Source organism: Mastigoproctus giganteus, chromosome 6 (assembly GCF_048544385.1).
Source record: "Mastigoproctus giganteus isolate SK-2022 chromosome 6, ASM4854438v1, whole genome shotgun sequence".
Lineage (NCBI taxonomy): Eukaryota > Metazoa > Arthropoda > Arachnida > Uropygi > Thelyphonidae > Mastigoproctus > Mastigoproctus giganteus.
The window spans coordinates 158,987,008-159,008,241 of record NC_143580.1 but is presented as its reverse complement, the minus strand read 5'-3'; the positions used below and the strand labels follow the sequence as shown (position 1 = coordinate 159,008,241).

General features: G+C 36.8%; 1 protein-coding gene across 2 annotated transcripts in view; it reads left to right on the top strand.

The window, feature by feature from the left end:
• gkt (tyrosyl-DNA phosphodiesterase glaikit) overlaps positions 1–17,083 on the top strand; it is a 317,491-nt gene extending 300,408 nt beyond the window's left edge. The window contains exons 15-16 of one of the 2 annotated variants that reach the window (XM_090376556.1): positions 6,379–6,475; positions 16,869–17,083. In XM_090376556.1, the coding sequence (XP_090232682.1) occupies positions 6,379–6,475; positions 16,869–16,942 (171 nt within the window). In that variant the 3' untranslated portion in view covers positions 16,943–17,083. The remainder of the gene's footprint in view (positions 1–6,378; positions 6,476–16,868) is intronic. The other variant, XM_090376558.1, reaches the window with a different exon arrangement.
• The last annotated feature ends 4,151 nt before the right edge of the window (positions 17,084–21,234 follow it).

Below are 21,234 nucleotides of genomic sequence, written 5' to 3'. Positions count from 1 at the left end.
TTTTGATTTCCCTATGCTTATGTCACACCAAACTGACTCGACACTGCCCTGTCCATCGATGTCAACTGGCTTCACTTCCTTGGACTTTGTGTTTCTTAATTAATAGCATAACCCCTCCTCCCCTCCTGTCCTGTCTATCCTTTCTATACACATTGTATTCCCCAAATTCCAGTTCCGCATTACTTATATCTGTGTGACACCACGTCTCTGATATCCCAACAATATCTGCCTTTGATGTTTTGAGCAATACCTAAAATTCATCAAATTTATTTACCAAACTCCTAGCATTCGTGTACACGCAGGTATACATGCACCTGTTTCTATTCTTAGCTACCCTAACACAACCCATGTGTTTACTTGTACCGCAATGACTCCCAGCAGTCTCTGAAATATCCTGCATCTTGTTTTTCAGGCTTCTGCTCATTTCAATAGAAGCAGTGCAAGAATCACTTCCACCTCTGCCAGTGGCTACTGTTAATCTATTAGTCCTTGTATCCCCCCCAACTAGCAGTTTTCCGAACCACCTAACACTGCCTCTACAGCATCAACAAAAATTCTTGCACCCTTTCTATTTAAGTGTATCCCATCCCTGTAGAAGCAATCTCTCCTGTTAACAAGTACAGTCCAGGCTGAAAAAAATTCTACCCCTTGAGCCTTGCACAATCCCTCCAGGGCCGAATTGATCGACAAGGCTCTCATCATATACTCCCTCCTATCGTGTCTGGGCAGAATTGCAGACACTTTCAAATTCAACCCTAATTCACGGCTTTTTTTCAACAGTGACCTGTACTTGCTAAGTAATTCCGCCGGTCTCCTACTCTTAATATCATTAGTGCCAACGTGTACAACTATATCACCTTTTGTGCCCTTAAAAGATGATATCCGCTCTACAACGTCATCAACCTTTGCCCCTGGCAGACATACCCTGGTCCTATTCCACCTATCCTTTTTACAAAGCATGTTCCCCGTTTCCCTGACAATAGAGTCACCAACAACTACTAGTTCCTTTGGGACCAGCGCATTCTGCCTAGGGGGCTGCCTCTGTGTTGCCTGATGACCAAGTGCAAGCTCTGGCGTTGATGTGAGCAGCTGAGAGCTTGATGGGCCCCTCAATTTATTTCCTTCGAGGGCATCCACCCTGTCCTTCAAGCTCTCATAAAGGCCCATAACAACGCTGAGTTGTCGCCTGATTTCCTTACACTCCTTACATCATGCACACACAAAGACATCCCCCTTGGCAGTATCATGTCCCGTACCCGACTGCTCCGCAAACATCAAGCAAACAGTGCATTTTAAAAGACTGTGATTCAGAGGGCAACTGCCCCCCTCAGTTCTCCCCTGAACCACAGCACTCCCATTAGCTTGAGCCTTTTGCTTTGCTGCTCTGGTCAGAGTCATGATTCCGATTTAATTCAATAAAATTTCAAAACAAAAATTAAATCCTTAAGTTATATCCCAAAACAGTTATGTTATATATATATATATATATTTTTTTTTTTTTGGTATCTAGTGTTTTCTACGAGTTCCCTTTATACAACTTCCGTATCACGTGTACCACTATAGTTATGTATTAATTATTTGTTACGATTAAGTCGTTATATATATATAGAGTTAAAAATACAATTTAATTGACAATAAAGTTTATCAAGATTAATAGATTTACTTATTAATTGACAATATTATAATATGCACTATACTACACTAAGCTTATGCTATCGTGTAAAAATGGCGGGAATTCTCGAACGGTACTTCTACGGACTCGTAAGTATTGATTTGCTTCCAAATCTCGCTATCTCAATTTAGAATAAACTAAGGATCCTGACTAGGTCTATAATCTACTTATAGAAGATAATTTGATATAACAATTGGTTAATAAATCGACTAAATTTGGTTAAAAAAAAAAGACCTCTCGTTCAATTTGCAACACGTGGATTTGATACCGTTACCGATAACGTGGATTTGATACCGTTAACAGTTTTTTTGGATGATTCTACTTATTCCAGTATGAGAGAGAGAAGGGGATTCTAATATCCTAGACCTGGTTCTTACTATGGAGCTTTACTGTATTAAAAACCTGACAATGGGTGAACCAGTAGCAGACAGAAAATGGTTTTTGACTAAAGAAACTTGATATGGTTATAGGTAAAGACAAAAGTTCCTGTATCAAATGAGGGGACTATAATGGGACAAGATATTTCTTGGGCTCAATTAACTGGAGAGATTACTGTATTCTTTCAGTCTTAAATATGCTATAGGAAATATTCAAGGAATTTATCTAGGCAGCCATAAACCTATTCATTCCAGTGTAGAAGTTGTTTGAATATAATGGACAAAATGAATGACTGGTAACTTTAAGAGTTTAATTGTACAAAAGGAAAGCACATGGAACCCCAGGGCCTCACCATCTGGTGGGTATGGGCTTGGCACACCCAGAGTCCTGAGCTGGATATCATCATTCTTAGTGACTCCCTTCTACTACTGATCCTTGTTCTCTCTCTCTCTCTCTCTGGGTAATTCAGATTTTTTTTTTTTTTTTTTTTGGCTGGTGCAGCATAAGCCTCAGGCTTCCTTGCACACCATATGCTAATAATAGTTACATATTATTGTGTAATTTCAATTTGTATGACCATTATAAGAGAGAGTAACAAAACTCTCATAAGGTAATATTAATGAAACTGATTCCAAGAAAACTCTAGCAAACAAGGCTAATAACAAAGATAGGAAATTCTTGTGTGTATTAGAAAAGAGAAAATCAAATGAATTCCTTAATTGATTGCAGTGGAAAACCCAGCAGAAATGTCAGATGAGTTGAACAGATAATTCCCAATGATATTTACAATTGAAAGCAAGCTCAAAACTAGGGAATATTAAGCTGTCAGATTGCTTTAAAATAAAAATGGTATCCTCATTAAATTGACAGTTCATGAAGGAGTCATGCTTGAACAATCTGATAAATTACTTTGATGAAGTCATTAAACAGCTATGTGCAGAAAACAATTTTGACATTATATACCTAGGTTTAGTAAAGCGCTTTTGATAACATTCCTCACGAAAGGCTGCTATATAAAGAAACAAATTGGAATTACTGGCAACATCTTACACTAGATCAAGGGCTGGCTAAAAGATAGGAGGCAGTGTGTTTTCATAAATGGTCAGTCTTCAGAATGCCCAGAATAACAAGTGTAGTCCCTTGGGGATCAATGTTGGACCCCTATCCCGTTTCTAGTTTTCATAAGTGATATTGACAAGAGTATCAACAGGAAACTGAGAAAGTTTGTTGATGATTTGAAGGTGGGAAGTCTGCTTCACTATTTGAGCCAGGCTATGTTGATTCAAAAGGACTTGGATCAGTTTTGCATATACAGTCCTAGAGATGCAACTAAAGTTTAATACTTCTAAATATATGATTATCCATTTGAGGAAATGCAGAAGTATCAGAGTCACATATAAGCTGAGGGGGGGGGGGAGGCTCAGGACAAAAAAAAAAAAGATAGGGGCTACAATTTGGCCAGATGTGAAATTTTCCACATAGCATAAACAGGTAGCTGGGAAGGCACATAGTGTACTCATTTATAGACCCTTTGCCAGTAAGGAAGAGGAGCACATCATTATTCCTCTATACAAATGGTAGTTAGACTATCCAAACTTATATGTAGTACTTAAGATACAGCCTAACCATTAACTTATATAACAGGAATCAGCTCCTTGTTTCTGCTAGCAAAATTCCTGTTATCATTCACAGAACGCCACTTGATCTAGCAGCCTATCTGCATTGTACAAGACTTTGTATAAGACTGTACAATTACAAATAGATCTTTTTCATTCTTTACTGTCTTGAATTCACCCAAATGATGTGTTATTCTGGGATTATTGCTACTAAAGTACTTTGCATTTATATGTGCTAAACTTCAACTGCCATTTTTGCCTAATTCATCCTAGTTTTGTTTTAGTAGTGTATCCTGATTACTCTCATTAATCTCCCTGCCTACCCTGATATCATCAGTAAACTTAGACATCAAATTTAATATGCCTACCTCACCCATTTAAAGTTTGAGAATAGGTTGAATACTGTTAATAAATATTAAAACAGTAAATGGCTGCCCAACACAGAACCCTAAGGAACCCCACTAATAACATTAGTCCATGAAGAAAGAGCAGTGGCCATTGATAACCACTCTGTCTTCTGCCACTCAACCATCCATTTATCCACAGCAGTAATTTGTCTTTAACCTCAACTCCACATCCAAAAGGCTGGAGTGAGCCTGGTTCCTTCCTACTTGCGGAAGGTTTTATGGCCCTACCTTAAGATAAAGCCATTCGGACCTCACTGCACAAACTGAAACCCTGAATATTCTATGTGGATTAGGTTCTGGATGTTTGAGGCCATAACCTTGAACTTCTTTCCATCATAATAAAACAGGCCTACGTGCTCTGGATTCATAATGCGAAAATTTATTTTTATTTTGTTACACAGAGCATTAAAAACTACGATAAATGAATTAGCTTTCGGCTGGGTGGCAGCCTTCATCAGATTAAAATACTTTGAATGGCAGTTGGAATAGAGATGCACTGCCAGGATGGTGCGTGAGGCACGTGGTTAATTGTTTGTTGATGTTTGTGGCTGTGACGTATGGTGGTGACGTGGCCAGCGTTTGTCTATGGACAGAATTACTGCTTCTGTGATGGGGTTAAGTTGACAACCACTGTTCCTGTTCAACGAGGTATCCGAGCATTTTATACTTAACGATTCCAACCAGGTGCGCCTTAGGTAATGGTGGGACTTGTCCACAACCACGACATCGCGGTGTGGGTCGATGTCGTGGTGGGTTGTCCAGACATGCTTGGCAATAGCTGAGTGTGAGACGATGTGTTCGTAGTGATCCCTAGAGACTCAGGTCAGCGACTCCTAACCTACCTCAACTCACTGTCGCCCTTCATAAAATTCACGATTGAGCTGGAGTCGAACAACTCTATACCATACCTAGATACGCTTGTCCGGCGCGAAGACACATGCTTGAAGACGACAGTTTATCGTAAGCCTATGTGTGCTGGCCAATTTACCAACTTCCAGTCAGCACACGCACGGGGCCACCTCTCTCAACCGCCCGAACCTTGCTAACTCGCGCCTGGACACACTCCAGCTCTGCAGATGAAAGGCGCAAAGAGATCACCAGAGTCAAAGTAGACCTTACGAGGTGTGGCTACCCCATCGACGTCCTTAACAGGTGTGATCTACAAGCACGCGACAACGTGACGACCAACAGCAACGCCAACAGAGACGAGTCATCCACGAGGGCATTCATCCCATACTACCCCAACCTGTCACAGCAGATCGGTAGAATCCTAAGATCGCATGGGATAAAGTGCATCCAACTCCCAGGCAAGAAACTGCGTTCTCTCCTTTCCAACATAAAAACACCTGTCCCCACCCTTCTACAGAGTGGTTTGGTCTATCGCATCTCTTGCCGTGACTGCACGAGCTGCTACTTTGGAGAGACTGGACGTCGACTCGAGAAACGCCTCTCAGAACATAAAAGGGCGATCCGTTTGGCGGATGTAGAACACTCAGCTATTGCCGAGCATGTCTGGACAACCCACCACGACATCGACCCACACCGTGATGTCGTGGTTGTGAACAAGTCCCACCATTACCTAAGGCGCACCTGGTTGGAATCGTTAAGTATAAAATGCTCGGATACCTCGTTGAACAGGAACAGTGGTTGTCAACTTAACCCCATCACAGAAGAAGTAATTCTGTCCATAGACAAACGCTGGCCACGTCACCACCATACGTCACAGCCACAAACATCAACAAACAATTAACCACGTGCCTCACGCACCATCCTGGCAGTGCATCTCTATTCCAACTGCCATTCAAAGTATTTTAATCTGATGAAGGCTGCCACCCAGCCGAAAGCTAATTCATTTATCGTAGTTTTTAATGCTCTGTGTAACAAAATAAAAATAAATTTTCGCATTCTTTCCATCATCTAAAGAACATTCATCAAATGTCAAGTCCAAACTTGAGACAGAAGTATACAGGTGGCTTCCCTTCCTAGATGTGTTAATTTTTCACCAACATTCTGATTTTTGAACTGTCAGTTGCACTGGAACAAAAATAATGTAACTTCTATGCTGATGAAGTGCAGGCTGTTGTTAGTACCAGGATCACTCAGCTCATGATGAGCCAAGGTTTTAATATTCTGCTCAATATTTGTAAGATACTTATAAAGATAAAAGTTCTGGATTAAGAAAAAATTTTAATTCACTGCTTAGCTGAAACATATTAGCAGGAACTTATTTTCAGATCTTATATAACAAAACTTTTATTTCTAATTCTCTTAAACACCTATACTTATTTGTGTTTTTATCTTTTAGGGTTCTGAAGGTTACTTCAGCACATTAAAGGAAGAGGGAAATTTTCTCAGATTTTCTATGCCATATGATGTTCCTTTGTTACCTTATAAGAAAACTGGTAATTGATTTTGAAATACATTAATTGTAGCTTAAAATTTAATATTTACATTTATTTCTCTAGAATATTCATCACCCCTAAAGTTGGTGTATTCAACTTTAAGGGTGATGAATACTCTAGTACATGTTAAAATTTTAACATGTTTTACTGATCATATTTAAAATTTCTTGTTACCATCGCTATTTCTCATCATTCAACTTAAAAAACCTTTCCTACAAATAATGACTAGTCTTCTGATTTCTGCTCAGCCTGTTTCAATGGGTTATACGATTCCTTCAACAGTCAGCCCTTTAAGTTGCACAACCAGTGAGCTTCACTAACCCACCCACTGCTGACAGCCATATATATTCATAATATCAGAGATGAAAGGCATAGTCTCTAGAGCACAGGTATGAAATTAATGTAATTAATACTTCACTGCATTACTGCATTATAAATGCAATTTAATTGTAGATTTTTGACATCAACATTCAATTTTAATATAAATTAGACATTCTAGTTCAATTCCGTGGGCTTTCTTCAGTGATAGTAACATAAAATAAAATGGAGGTAACTTATTTTAACATGATGTATGATAAATTTAAGATCACAAAAGAGAACTATCCAACTAAGAGGTCTCTAAAACAATTGAAAATGGTTAGGGTTTCAAAGGTATCTACTGGCTGCAATAGTCACATAGCAGTGTGAACTGATTTTTACAATCTTACTCTATCATTGTCAGATTCTGGTAGGCTGTGAGTTCCTATGTGGGTTGCTGTTATCGTCCCCACATTTTCAAAAGCTGTATTCTGCATTGATTAGGAGAAGGGTTTGCTACTTTTTCATGTGACACATAGTGGTTGCTGTTCACATTGATCTGTTACTGTGGTATATCAGGAGCATGGTGAGAGTAAAGCTTGGAATGTAGGAAATAGTGAAATTCGGTATGGGATAGTATAATTCAGACCTTATCAGACACTCAGCCTAAAACACTGATGGATCCAATATCTCTCTATTACAGAAGATTTAGGAGAAGTCCGGTTGGCCTGCCTCCCTAAAATCCACTCATGCACACCTTCTCGATGGTAAGCCCTGTTACGTCACTTAGGTGGCAACGAACGTGTAGAGTGGTTCTCTTCAAGACGCCTGGTCAGCGTGAAGAGGAAAAGACCAAACCCTCCAGCAATGAGAGCACAACAATACAAATGGCCCTCAGTCCCCAGCAGCTTTCACTCTCCCTCTTACGGCAGCGAGAGGATCAGAGTGGAAGCAGAGGGTGCTAAGAATCTCTGGGTACGACCAGGCTGCCATGCACGGAAATTGAACTTGGCCTGTTATAACATACGATCACTCATCGGTGAAGACAGGATATTAGAACTGGAAAAGGAATTAGAAAATGTGAATTGGAATATCATCGGTTTGGCTGAAACAAGAAGAAGAAATGAATCACTTATAAGTTTATCAAGTGGAAATCTGCTGTACACCAATGGAAACAGTGAAAGGAGTGAAGGTGGAGTTGGGTTTCTGGTCCATAAATATTTTAAAAACAACATTTTGGAATTCAAAAGTACATCACCAAGGGTGTCAAGACTAATTACTCAAGATTTCTAAGAGGTACAAGCTAAAGATTATAATGATTTATGCACCAACATCGAGCCATGATGATGAAGAGGTTGAAGAAATGTACACTGAAATTGAGAGTCTTGTAGATGAGCAGAAAACCCACTACACTATTATCATGGGGGACTTCAATGCTAAGGTTGGAAAAAGGCAAAACAGCGCAGAAAGAGGAACTATAGGAAATTTTGGAATTGGTGAAAGAAATAAAAGAGGTGAAAGACTTGTGGAATTTGCAGAATCTCAAGGAATGTCAGTAATGAACACTTTTTTCAAGAAAAGGGTGAACAGAAAGTGGACATGGAAGAGTCCAAATGGATTAACAACTAATGAAATCGACTTCATCCTCACTAACAGAAGATATATTGTGAATGATGTTACCGTCCTGAATAAGGTAAATGTTGGAAGTGATCACAGAATGGTAAGATGTACACTTGATATAGATGTAGGAAAGGAAAGGAAAAAACTGACTCGAGTAAATAATACAAAGGTCTTTGAAATAACAGAGGAGGAGAAAAAGCAGTATGTACTGGAACTTAAGAACAAGTTTAAGCTTCTGCAGACTGCTCAGGACCAAGATATCGATGAGGAATATTACAACTTTCTGAAAGTGATAAAGCCCAAGAAACCTATAGGGAAACAGAAATCCAAAGAAGAAAAAATTAGTCAAGAAACACTTGTCATGATGAACCAAAGACGACAAATGAAGAGCAAGAAAAACACTGACAGGGAGAAAATTGAGTATACTGAGTTATGCAAAGCCATTAGAAAGAGACTCAGAGAGGACATAAGAAGATTTAACACAAGAAAAGTAGAACAAGCATTAAGGGAAAACAAAGGATTTAAATCAGCAGCCATGAGCAGTAATACAGAAAGACAAATGATACTGAAACTGAAGAATAGGGATGGTGTACTTATAAACAGCAGAGAAGGCATAATTCAAATAGCAGAAGACTACTATAGAGAATTATACAAGGAGCAAGGGAATGATACCAGCAGTGGGGAAGATGGATTGCAAAGTAGCAACACATACGACATACCCGATATTCTTCCTGATGAGGTAGAACATGCATTGAAGAAAATGAAGAATCGGAAAGCCCCGGGGGAAGATGAAGTTACTGTAGAGTTGTTAAAATTGGGAGGAAGAGACATAACACAAAAACTGGCAAGGCTCTTCACAAAGTGCATTAGAAAAGGTGTGATGCCTAAGCAGTGGAATAATGCAATCATAGTTTTGCTGCATAAGAAAGGAGATAAATCAGAAATTGGAAATTATAGACCAATTAGCTTGTTATCCCATATCTACAAGTTGTTCACAGGGGTCATTACTAACAGATTAGAAAGAATACTTGATGAGAATCAACCGAAAGAGCAAGCTGGCTTTAGGACAGGATTCTCAACTATGGATCACCTTCACATAATATCACAGCTAATGGAGAAAGCAAATGAATATAAAACACCATTATGCCTGGCATTTGTGGATTATGAAAAGGCATTTGACTCCATACAGCATAAGGCAATGTTTCGGGCACTGGAAAGACAAGGCATAGATACTCCATATAGTATGATTTTGAAGAAAATATATGAGAGTGCTACATCCTTTATTAGACTAGACAAAGACAGTAGCAAATTTAAAATCGAGAAAGGAGTTCAACAAGGAGACACAATATCTCCGAAGCTGTTTACTGCTGCCCTTGAGGAAGCTTTCAGAAGATTAGACTGGTCGCAGAAAGGAGTCAATGTGAACGGAGAGTACCTAAACCATTTACGATTTGCAGATGACATTGTGGTCATAAGCCACGATCTCAAAGAATTAGAGGAAAATCTTAATCAGTTATGCACAGTTAGTAAGGATTTTGGACTAAAGATGAATATGGCTAAAACAAAAATAATGATGAACAAGTATGCCACGGAAAGGGAAATAATGATTGAAGGAGCAGTAATTGAAAAGGTGGAGTCATATACTTATCTGGGACAAGTTATTAGCTGTAATAATGATAAATGGCTGGAAGTCAAGAGAAGAATAAATTTTGGATGGATAGCATTCAGGAAATATAGTCACATACTGAAGAGCTATATCCCAGTTTGTCTGAAACGTAAAATAATGAATCAGTGTATACTCCCCACCATGACTTATGGAAGTGAAACTTGGGCACTCACCAAAAGAATGGAAGAGAAGCTGAGAACTACACAGCGAAGAATGGAACGAATCATATTGGGAATCAGACTGTTAGATAAGAAGAGAAACACATGGATTAGGCAGCAAACTCAAGTAAAGGACATTCTTATCAAAACTAAAGAACTAAAATGGTCTTGGGCAGGACACATAGCTCGAAGACATGATGACAGATGGACTAAGAAAATAACAGAATGGTACCCAAGAGGAGCTAGAAGAAAACCTGGAAGACAAAGGCGGAGATGGATAGATGAAATTCATGAGTTTTCGAGTAGTAAATGGATGGCCAGTGCTCAAAACAGAAGGAACTGGAAAGTTGCTGGAGAGGCCTTCATCCTGCAGTGGATTGAAAATGGCTGATGATGATGAATTCAGTAAGTTTCTTTTAGGAAAGTGTCAATGAATTCTCTCCTCCTCTTCAAGTGATATTTTCTTCTTGATATTATTTTCAGAGGTGGAATAGCACATGGTATATAATCACTTCTAAGTTCTCCAGTCTAGTGTATTTTCTGTGCTGAAAGAGAGTTTTCATATGACTCCATAAATCTGAATCTAATTTCCATGTGATGAGAGGAAGGTGAAATTCTTTTCTGGCCACTTGGTCGCTCTTTTAGTTGTATCATTCTAGTTGGTGATTTCAAGCACCAAGGAAGCAAGGATTCTTGAAGTCAGATTACATACAGAAGATATCAGACCTACTTAATGACAGAGAAATGTACAGCCAGCTAAAATCAGACTCCACAAAAATACTATGAAAGACAAAAAAAAAAAAAAAAATACCTTAAGGAATTATTCTCAACCAGCAAAACAAGACATATAAAAACATCTAAGCCCAAATAGTTTAGAATCTCCCATAAACTTTGGTAGTATGAAAGCACATAAAGGATGCCTGTCTTTATAACTTATAGCATTGTTATACATCACCCCAATCAGCACCAACAATGGCTGATTGGGGTGATGTATAACCCCAATCAGCACCAACAATGGCTAATAAACCTTATAACCAACCACCGAAAAACACTCACTAAAGACTTTTGTAGAAAGCATAAAAAATATTCAAGTTCATCAAAAGGATAAGAAGAAAGAGCCTCACTATGGGAATCACTATTAACACTGTTAACAACAGTTTTATGTCGGATTTTGAACTATAAACCCTAGTCACATTCGAGCACAAATACAGAATATGGCTAAGATTTGTGGATGATATTTTTGTAATATGGTCACATGGAGAAGATAAACTATAGGAGTTCAGTTCTTTATTGAAACTTTATCCTCATAAAAAAACAAATGAGGCTCTACCCTTCTTGAATATGCTTATAAAACTGTTTGAAAAAGCATATGTACAAAATTTTGTAAATATGCTTTTTCAAACAGTTTACAAATATTAAAAGTTTAATGCAAAATATTACAAGTTTACAAAATTTGAAAGATCCAAATTTAGAAAGCCAATAGGTACAAAATTAGTCAACTTTCAGTCTAACTATCCCATAAAAATTAAATTGGGGGATAATGAAAAGCACCACCCAGAGGGCAACCACATTTGCAACCCCCAGAAAGCCAGGCATAATAAAAAAAAGGATATACAAGGACCTTATCAGTCAACATTAGAATTAGAATTATTGGAGCAGAATTAAGCACATCGAGAGAAAACTGTTAATTGGGAGGATAGTAGAGGGATCCATTTAAACATTAAAATTTTAAAAAAAAAAAAAAATGTTTTTCTTTTTTGGTGATGATGGCAAGGCAGATAGTAAAAATTTGTACAGATAGCTGGCATGTGTAATCTAGACCCAATAGGGAGCACCAGGTGGCTATGAAATACAGTGGACCCCCACTTTACAATTGGTTCACTGTACAATCAAATCACTTTACCATTCACTATATGTAGTAAGCGCTGTTCATAATGATCACATTTGTGAACTGAATTTTAATTCTATTAAATGGCAGTTCTAATAAGCAAAAATAGGAGAAATATTATCCACAGGCTATAAAAGTAAAGATATAAATCACAAATTTACATTTTATTACCTTACCAAAATTAAATGATACGTGATAATTGGAAGAATATTTACCAAAGATTAACAAAATAAAAATAAATTTACGCTTATGTACATAGCTTAATTAATACTGTAATATGTAGTAGTAGATGCATGTGATGCAAGAAAGCATGCTTATGTAGCATCAGCCAAAAAAAAAAAAAAACACTTCACCATCCATTCCCTCTAAACATTTGTCCAGTTCATCCTTGAATTTCTTTAAGCTATCAACTTCCACAACAACAGATGGAAGTTTGTTCCAGCAATCAACTACCTGCTGGCTAAAGTAAATTTCCACACATCTTTTCTACAACTGTCTCTCATGAATTTAAATTTATGCCCCCTTCAGGTTTGTAATCTGAGCAAGAGGAAAAATCCCATCAGCATTGAGCTTGCTCAACCCATTCAAGGCCTTATACACCTCAATCAGATCACTCCACAGGAGCCTAGTCTCCAGATGCTGCAATTTGCAGAATTTAAGCCTTTCTTGGTAAGACAACTCCTTCATTCCCCTCACCAATCTTGTTGTTTCTTCTTGCATTCGCTCAAGCAATTCTACATCCTTCCTAAAATGAAGCCTCCAGGCAGTACTCAAGGTGGGGCCTGACCATTGCCTTTTACAAAGGGATAATATTTTATACATCCTTTTCCTTACTAGCAAAATTCCTATATATACCCCAAGACCTGCAATGGGAAGCCTGTCTGTACTGCTCAGAAAACTTCATATCTGACTGCACATTACCTCCCGGTCTTTTTCATTTTCACCCCCCCCATAACTGTACCGCCACACAGTAGGTATGTTTCTCTGGGGTTACTTCTACCCATATGAAGTAGCTTGCATTTGTCAATGTTAAACTTCAGTTGCCACTTCTCAGCCCATCTGCCCAACTTTTCTAGATTCTTTTGCAGTAGCACACTAGGCACCTCCGTAGCCAGGTGGGGAGGAGCAGCAGTGCATAGCACACACTTCTTGATTAGACCGGGGTTCGAGCCTGTCACCACCAAATACGGAGGATGCAGAAAGGTCAGGGAATGACCACCGCATATCCCCGGAGCAATATGGCCTTAGTTGCTAATGTTCCTAAAAAAAAACCAAAATAACCAAAAGTAGCACACTGCCATTATGTCATTAACAATCCTGCCAACCTTTGTATCATCTGCAAACTTCGACATTAAGCCTGATATACCTTCATCGGTATCATTGATAAATATACAAAACAACAGTGGTCCCCAACACTCCTGTGGGGTCTCCACATTAGTCCACGAAGAGCACCATCCATTGATTACCACTCTGTCTTCTCCCACTCAACCAAACGTTTATCCATTGTAGCAACTTGCCCTTATTGCCATACTGCTCCAATTTTAACAGTAGTCTTCCCTATGCAACAGTATCAAAAGCTTTCCTGAAATCCAAGTATATGATATCAAAATTATTTTTGCTGCATCTCCTTTATGACCACATCATAGTATCCAATCAGATTGGTCAGGCAAGACTTCCCTTTAACAAACCCATGCTGTGTCTGAATTATGACTGTAGTCTTGTCCAGATGATCCTGCAATGCTTCCTTAACCAGTGACTCCATTATTTTCCTTGGAACAGAAGTTAAACTAACAAGTCTGTAATTACTCATCACCCTTTGATTCCCCTTTATGAATTGGGGATACATTTGCACATCTCCAATCTGTTGGGATTTCCCCTAAGTCCAAGGATGCTCTAATAATCATGGCTAAGGGTTTAGTTACTTTCTTTGCCGCCTCCTTTAATATCATCATTCTTCTTTTTTTGACTCTCTCTCTCTCTCTCTCTCTCTCTCTCTCTCTCTCTCTCTCACTCACTCACTCACTCAGAGTAACGTGGGATTTTTTTTTCTTTTTTTTTTTTCTTTTGGCTGGTGCAGTATAACCCTCAGGCTTCTTGAACCATATGGCTAATAATAATAACTGGGTAGATCCTACCACTCCAGGTGCCTTTCTTATGTTTAACTTCAACCATTTCTCCTCCACTTTGCTCTCAGATATTACAAAATCATTAAGCTCCCCGTTAGAGTTTAATAAGCTTCTGTCCTCCACTTCCCTACAGAATTCCTCATGTGTGAATGTAGATGCAAAATACTCATTTAGTTTGTCAGCTATCTGAGGAGGATCATCAACAGTTGAACCATCGATATCAAGTGGACAAATTTGATTCATACCCTTCCTTCTAGAGTATAAGTAAAGAAGTCTTTGCTGCTTTTCTTTGCATCCTTTCCCAAAGATTTCCCATAGTCTGCCTTCGCTTGCCTAACCTCCTTTGTGACTTTATTACAGACTAGCTTATATCTGCCATAGGCTTCTGTGTTACCCGATAATTTATATGCATCCCATGCGTTTTTCTTCTCTGCCACGATTCTCGTTAGTTCATATGACATCCATTTAGGCCTAAACCTTAAACAGTATTTCTTTATCAGTATGAAAAGCCTAATAGCTTCCATGATTAATTCCTTGAATGCTTCCCAGTTACAATTTGTTGTTGGTAACATCAGCAGTTGGTCCCACTGTATAGAATTTAAAAACTGTCTGAGACCACTTTATTCACCATTATGAAAACAAAATTCCTTCCCTTTACCTCTGATGGTAGTTATATCTTTAAGTAAATCCCACATTACTACACTGTGATCACTGCCACCTAGTAGTTTTTTTATCTGCAAATTCTTAATGCTCGAATAATCACTGCTGATAACCAGACCAAGAGCATTACTCTCTCTGATTGCATCTGAAACATGCTGCTGCAGAAAACAATCATTCAATAAATCCACAAAATCTTGCTGGTGTGCAAGTGACCAACCCACAAGTTCCAGTCAATATCTGGGAAGTTAAAATTCTCCATTATAACAGATTCTGATTTACTGGCCCACTCTAATTCTCTGTACAATTGTTCATTGACAATTTCCATGTTTGGTCAAAACAAATCTCCATACCATGTGGAGACTAATTTTCAATACCATTTTAGTGTTAATATGTGGTGTAGAATCCACAGAGATCAGTTGACTGGTCTTTTTTATTTTTGAGAGTTGTCTTTTCAGATAGGTCTGTCTATAATTGCTGCAACTGTTAGATGTTCCTTTGGCCACAGTGTCAAATGTACTTGGAACACAACTGCGCTCCTGTCATTGTTCATATGCAGTGGTTACTCACCTCAATAACTCATGCAATGGATTGATTGCAGCGATCTACAAAATTTGCCACCTAGGTCACCAGACCTAAATCTTTTAAATTTTCGCCTGTTGGGATTATTTTATTTTTTTTTTTTTCCATTTATTAATGTTGGGATAGATGATAGATCTTTTATACCACACAAATGGACAAACAAGTTGCATCACTTGAAGGCATATTGAATGCTGCAATCCTCAAAGATAGCCATGACGAGATTAGGTGAGTAATGCATGCAATCACACACCAGCAGCTTTTGAGAATCTATTCTAATGAAACATGCATTGTTACATCCTATTCATCTATGTATCTGTAAATAACTGCTTTCCTAAATAAAAATAAATCAACACTATCAGTTATGTTTGTGTCTATTGTTGTTATTTTTATTTTATATTGCTCATAATTGCTTTGTTTTTTCCCTAAGATTCAAACAGCCACAGCAGGGCCAGCCATGAGCATGTTCACCAGTTCTGTTGAACAGGGCCCCATGCTCAAATGGTCTTAATAATAATAATATCATCTGCATCTGTGTCTTTTCCACATTTATATCAATGAGCCTACCATCTTAATGTCTATTTATCCACATTTTTGCCACTCCAAGGGCGCTTGCGCTAGTTGACTTGAAAATTGCTAGAAGTAGAGCGTATACCTTATTCTCAATGTGTGTTTCGTTTGATATCAAACATAGGACATTATTTAAAAATGGAATTTTTGTGTTATACTCACTTTCAGTAATATCTGTATTGTTTTTAACTTCTGGAGGTAAGGAAATAACAAATAGTGCCCTGCAAGTAATTCTTGAACAGGGCTCCACAAATATTTGGGTCGGTCCTGAGCCATAATTCTGTAATTGGTTGGAAATATGCACATTTAACTCAAAATTGCTCAGAACTCAGCTCCTGAAGTTGTTATATCTTAATGAATCACTCTGTCTGTGTTGTTGTTGTTGTTGTTTTTTTTTTTTTTTTTGTTGTTTTTGTGTGGGCCTTGAGGAGTATTTATGTATGTGCATTTTTCAAGTTCACGTATGTTTTAAACGTGACCATTTATGTACAAATTGCTTTAATCTTCCAGTAATTGCTGTCATCTCTTATCTGTGTTTCTAAGTAGTAACACATACAGTTTATCTTAGATGGCAGCATGAAAAGAGATTTTAAAATCATATGAAGAGGATGATGAAATCTTCATCCATAATCATCATTATTGTCCAGTTTTGACTTAAAGCTAATATTCTCAGCTAATAAAGGATTAATCCCACAAAAAAATACAACATACAGTAATTTATTTACTGTATGTGTGTGGGTGTGTTTTTAGTGTTTTTGTGTGTGAACATGAAAATAATTATTTTCACGAGCATATTTCTGTAAAGTAATAGAATTTCTTAATTGGCTTTCAGATGAACCATGGATATGGGATATTCCTCATATAAAAGCACCTGACCGTCATGGCAATATGTGGTGTCCACCTTAGGTTCCGCTTCATATAGTCAAGTGGAAATTTTCCTTTTTATTATTTTAGTTCTGTTGGAGCTTAGATATTAATAAACATTTTTAATATATGATGTTTCTTCTATGTGTGCAAATTTGTATGTGATAACACAACTGTGCTATGTCGGCCTCAATGTAAATAATAATAGAGTAACACTAGTTATTTGTGAAAGTGTCACTCTTTTCTATTATTTTTACCCACAAAAATGCCTGTAAGTCATCATTAAAAAAAAAAAAAACATTTTATATGCACTTCTGTTTGACAAGAAAAAATATATATACTGTACATGTATTTAATCGTTTCAACTATTTATTTAGTTAGCCTTTGCCTTTTGATCGCTATTCTTCCACAGTGAAGGGGTGGGGTGGACTTTTATGGATTTTTTTCATTCCATTGCTAAGTTAATAAATGTGCATAGTCCAAAATTGGCAATCTTAGCATCTAGAAAATTCTAATCACAGATAACGGAGAACTCATTTTTAACTAACTGTATTAGTATGTAACCATCATATAATGAAGTAAAAATTGGTGTGTAAATCTGTCCTGTGGCAGACTTTTTTTTTTTTTTATAGACCGTGTATCTCTTTCTTCAATTCTTCTTATCTTATGTGGTTTTCCTGGTGCATAAATCAAAAATTTATTTTTATAATTATTTTTTTTTTTTTTAGAATTAGGGAATCCAAATTCCTTCATTATTTCCCAAACACTCTTCCTGTGGATCATATAACCCATCAATAATCTATCATATAATCCATCATGACTACTACAAAAGCAATTTATATAGTACTATTGTAAGCTCTCTCTCTGAAATCTCTACATCTGGCATTGTCATTTGTCCTTGCTCTTCGGCTAGTGGCTTTTTTCTTTTCCTAGCAGATAGCAGATTTGGACTCTTCCACTTATGCTTCAAAATTGTATTTTCAATACAATTTCAGAGGGAAAAAATTAAAACCATAGAATTATGCAAGGCCATTCCTGGCTCCTTGGCCACCTGTGTACAGCAAGTATTTGGTGCCACTTTACATATTTTTAAAAGGAAAAAACTTGTCCAAAAAACTTTTAGTTTTTACTAGTAATATGAACACACAATGACACAAATTTAAATTAAATTTTACTGAAACTGATACACAAAACTACATAATTCTTGAAGTGTCCTTCCATCCATCCATCTCTCATTCTATTTTAAAAAATCATTTGACTTAGAGAAATACAGTAAACTTTGTTTCTACTCACTAGGAAGTCCCAGGAAAACTATTCTCATTTTCGACCCCAGAAGAAAATTGTTTCCAAAATCATAAACGTAAAGTTTGATTTTTCAACTTGCAACATCATTTTCTTTTGCAGAATTAAATTGCAAAAGTCATTGTAGTTATTAACTAACTACACTAACTACAATGGGACATGCATTGTTTTAAAGAAAATTCCATAAATATTTTTAGTTTTGACTCCAATTCCTTTACATTATGCAAAAGAACTTGAAAGTTAGTCAAAAAAATAAGATTTTTTCGGGTAGCATTGCCTTGTCGACCAATACAATTTTTCAGGATACAATGTACATAAACAATATACAGGAATTTTTCTAGCAGAGATAAGGAAGTGATTATCCCCTTGTATTAGGCAATGGTCGGGCCACACCTTTAGTACTGTATACAGGTCTGGAGACCTCATTTTAAGAAGGATGTAGAGCTGTTGGAACGAGTACAGAGAAGGGCAACAAGATTAATGAGTGGAATAAAGGGTTGCTCTTACAAAGAAAGGCTTAAGTTTTGCAAATTACATTTACAGTGTCTGGAGACTAGGCACCTGCAAGGTGATCTGATTGAGGTGTATAAAGCCTTGAATGGTTTGCGCATGCTCAATGCTGATGGGATTCTTCCTCTTGTTCAGAATAATCGCCTGAGAGGGCATAAATTCAAATTGAGGAAAGGCAGTTGTAGGATAGATGTGTGGAAGTTTGCCTTTAGCTAGCAGGTAGTTGATTTCTGGAACAAACTTCCATCTGTTGTAGAAGTTGATAGCTTAAATAGATTCAAGGCAGAACTAGACAAACATTTGGAGCGGGTGGATGGGTGAAATTAGATTTGTTGTGTTTTTTTTTTTTTTTTTTTGACTGATGCTATATAAGCTTTCTTTCTTGCATTGTGTGCCTTTGCTAATGCCATATTGAAGTGTGCTTGAGATCTTCATTACTGCCTATGAAAAAGACCGCAAAAATTGACTTGAAGGTTAGTAATAGAATAATTTTTTGGACTTTTAAGATGTTTATTCAGATTAGAACAACTTTTATAGTTCGAAATCTATTTAATAATATCTTTAAGCAATGCCATTCGTAAAAAAGGCAGTTATAATCAAACTTAAGGAAACGTTTTCATTAATTTTGGATATGCAATTGTTGAGTTTTTCAGATTTCCTTTCATATTTATGACTGAGAAACACGAGATACCGTATTAAGAAATCATCGGATGAAGATTCGTTACGTTTTTGTGCTGCTTAATGGGCACTTTCATAATTCCTCCAAAAATTAATTTCGATTAAAACAATATTTGAAAAAATTTTAATAATCTCCATGCAATGAACTTCAAGTGTACGCTCTTGATTTTCTAGGCTTTATTTATCAAGTAAACTTATGAAATTAAATGCCAGTAAAATGATTATGCAGTTTCAGGGTTCTATTCTCACTGCATTCATTCTTCGATACAATGACAAGAGTTAAATACATTAATACTAATTATGTTTTATCATAACTAATTTTCTAATTGTAAGGCATAATATAACTCTCAGAGAATAAAAATTCATACGATGAATGTAGCTTACTATTTGTGGTTGATAGGATTATGTGCACTTGCATTTTAATTTAAAAAATTACGCATTTTAAAGTAGGAAACAATTTTAGCTTAGAATTTTTAATTTCAATTTCAATAATTTTATACAAGTGCACATATACAGTATTATGAAGAATTTAAATATAAAACTAAAAGACACTAAACTACCAAATAAATTAAATAAATAAAACAATATTAAAAATACTAATGCATTCACTTCACCTCACAACTTTTAATTTTATATAAATTTTCATGCTTTAATTGTAGCAAATACTTTGATTAAATCATCCATATCAGTGCTCTATGAAATATCATTTTCTCCAGCAATTATTGCAAGGACACTTAGTCTTTCTTGAAACATTGTAGATCTTAAATAATTTTTAATGATCTTTAATTTATAAAAAGATCTTTCTTTTTCTAAAAACCAGTTGAAACAGAAATTGGAAGAGTCAAAGAAATTCTCAGTGCTATCGCAACATTTGGAAATGCATTTATTATATTATTGTTACATGTCATTTTAAGAAATTCTTTTGGATCATCACTACTAATATTTAATGCTTTTAATGATTTCAGCTTTTCAAAAAGTTCTTTGTCAATTGCTTTCACATGTAGAAGAATCTGCCAATTTTATATGTAAATTACTTCAATGTATTTTAAGGTCTTCAGTGGTGGACAAAAAAACTGCATCACTTGTGAATTTTGTAAATAATGTGTTTTGTGCTGCATTGTAGGTTGCAGAAATGTTCAAAATGCATTTGTTAGATGGATATATATCTCTGTGGATGAAATCCAATAAAAAGACTCCACCTGATAAATATCTTCCCAAAGGATAAAATGTGTAATTAATGGAAATATGAGAGGCAATCATGACAACCAAACATCCATTTTATTGCACTTACGTGTACACACTGAAATGACAAGTTAAAAATAAGAGTATTATGTACTGTAAATCACCAAAATAAGTCCTCAATAATTTGTTGTTCCTCCTTGAGCTGCAGTTACAGCCTTGCAATGATCTGACATAGAGTTAATCAACTTCTGGATATACGGTTGCCCTATTTCGTTGTACCAAACCCTTACAATGCTTTCCTGCAGCTGAATCTAGTTGGCTTCTTCTGAGCAATTTTAGATGACATTATGTACCAGCAATTTTCAGTAGGGTTGAAATCTGGACATGTACCAGCAATTTTCAGTAGGGTTGAAATCTGGACTGTTGCTGGGCCAGCCCAACACTGTAATGCCAGCATTTCTGAGGTATGATTGCACCTTAAGGGAGAAAAACGAGGGAAAACATTGGTGTAAGTATGTTTTAAGCCTTGTGAGACAAGAAGACGAACTCGTCATTAAATCTAAATACCATAAAACTTACCAATTTTGCTGTGTGGCAAGGTGTTGAGTCCTGTTGAAAAATGCAGGTTTGGATGTCTGTGTGGTGATCCCTAATAATGGGTT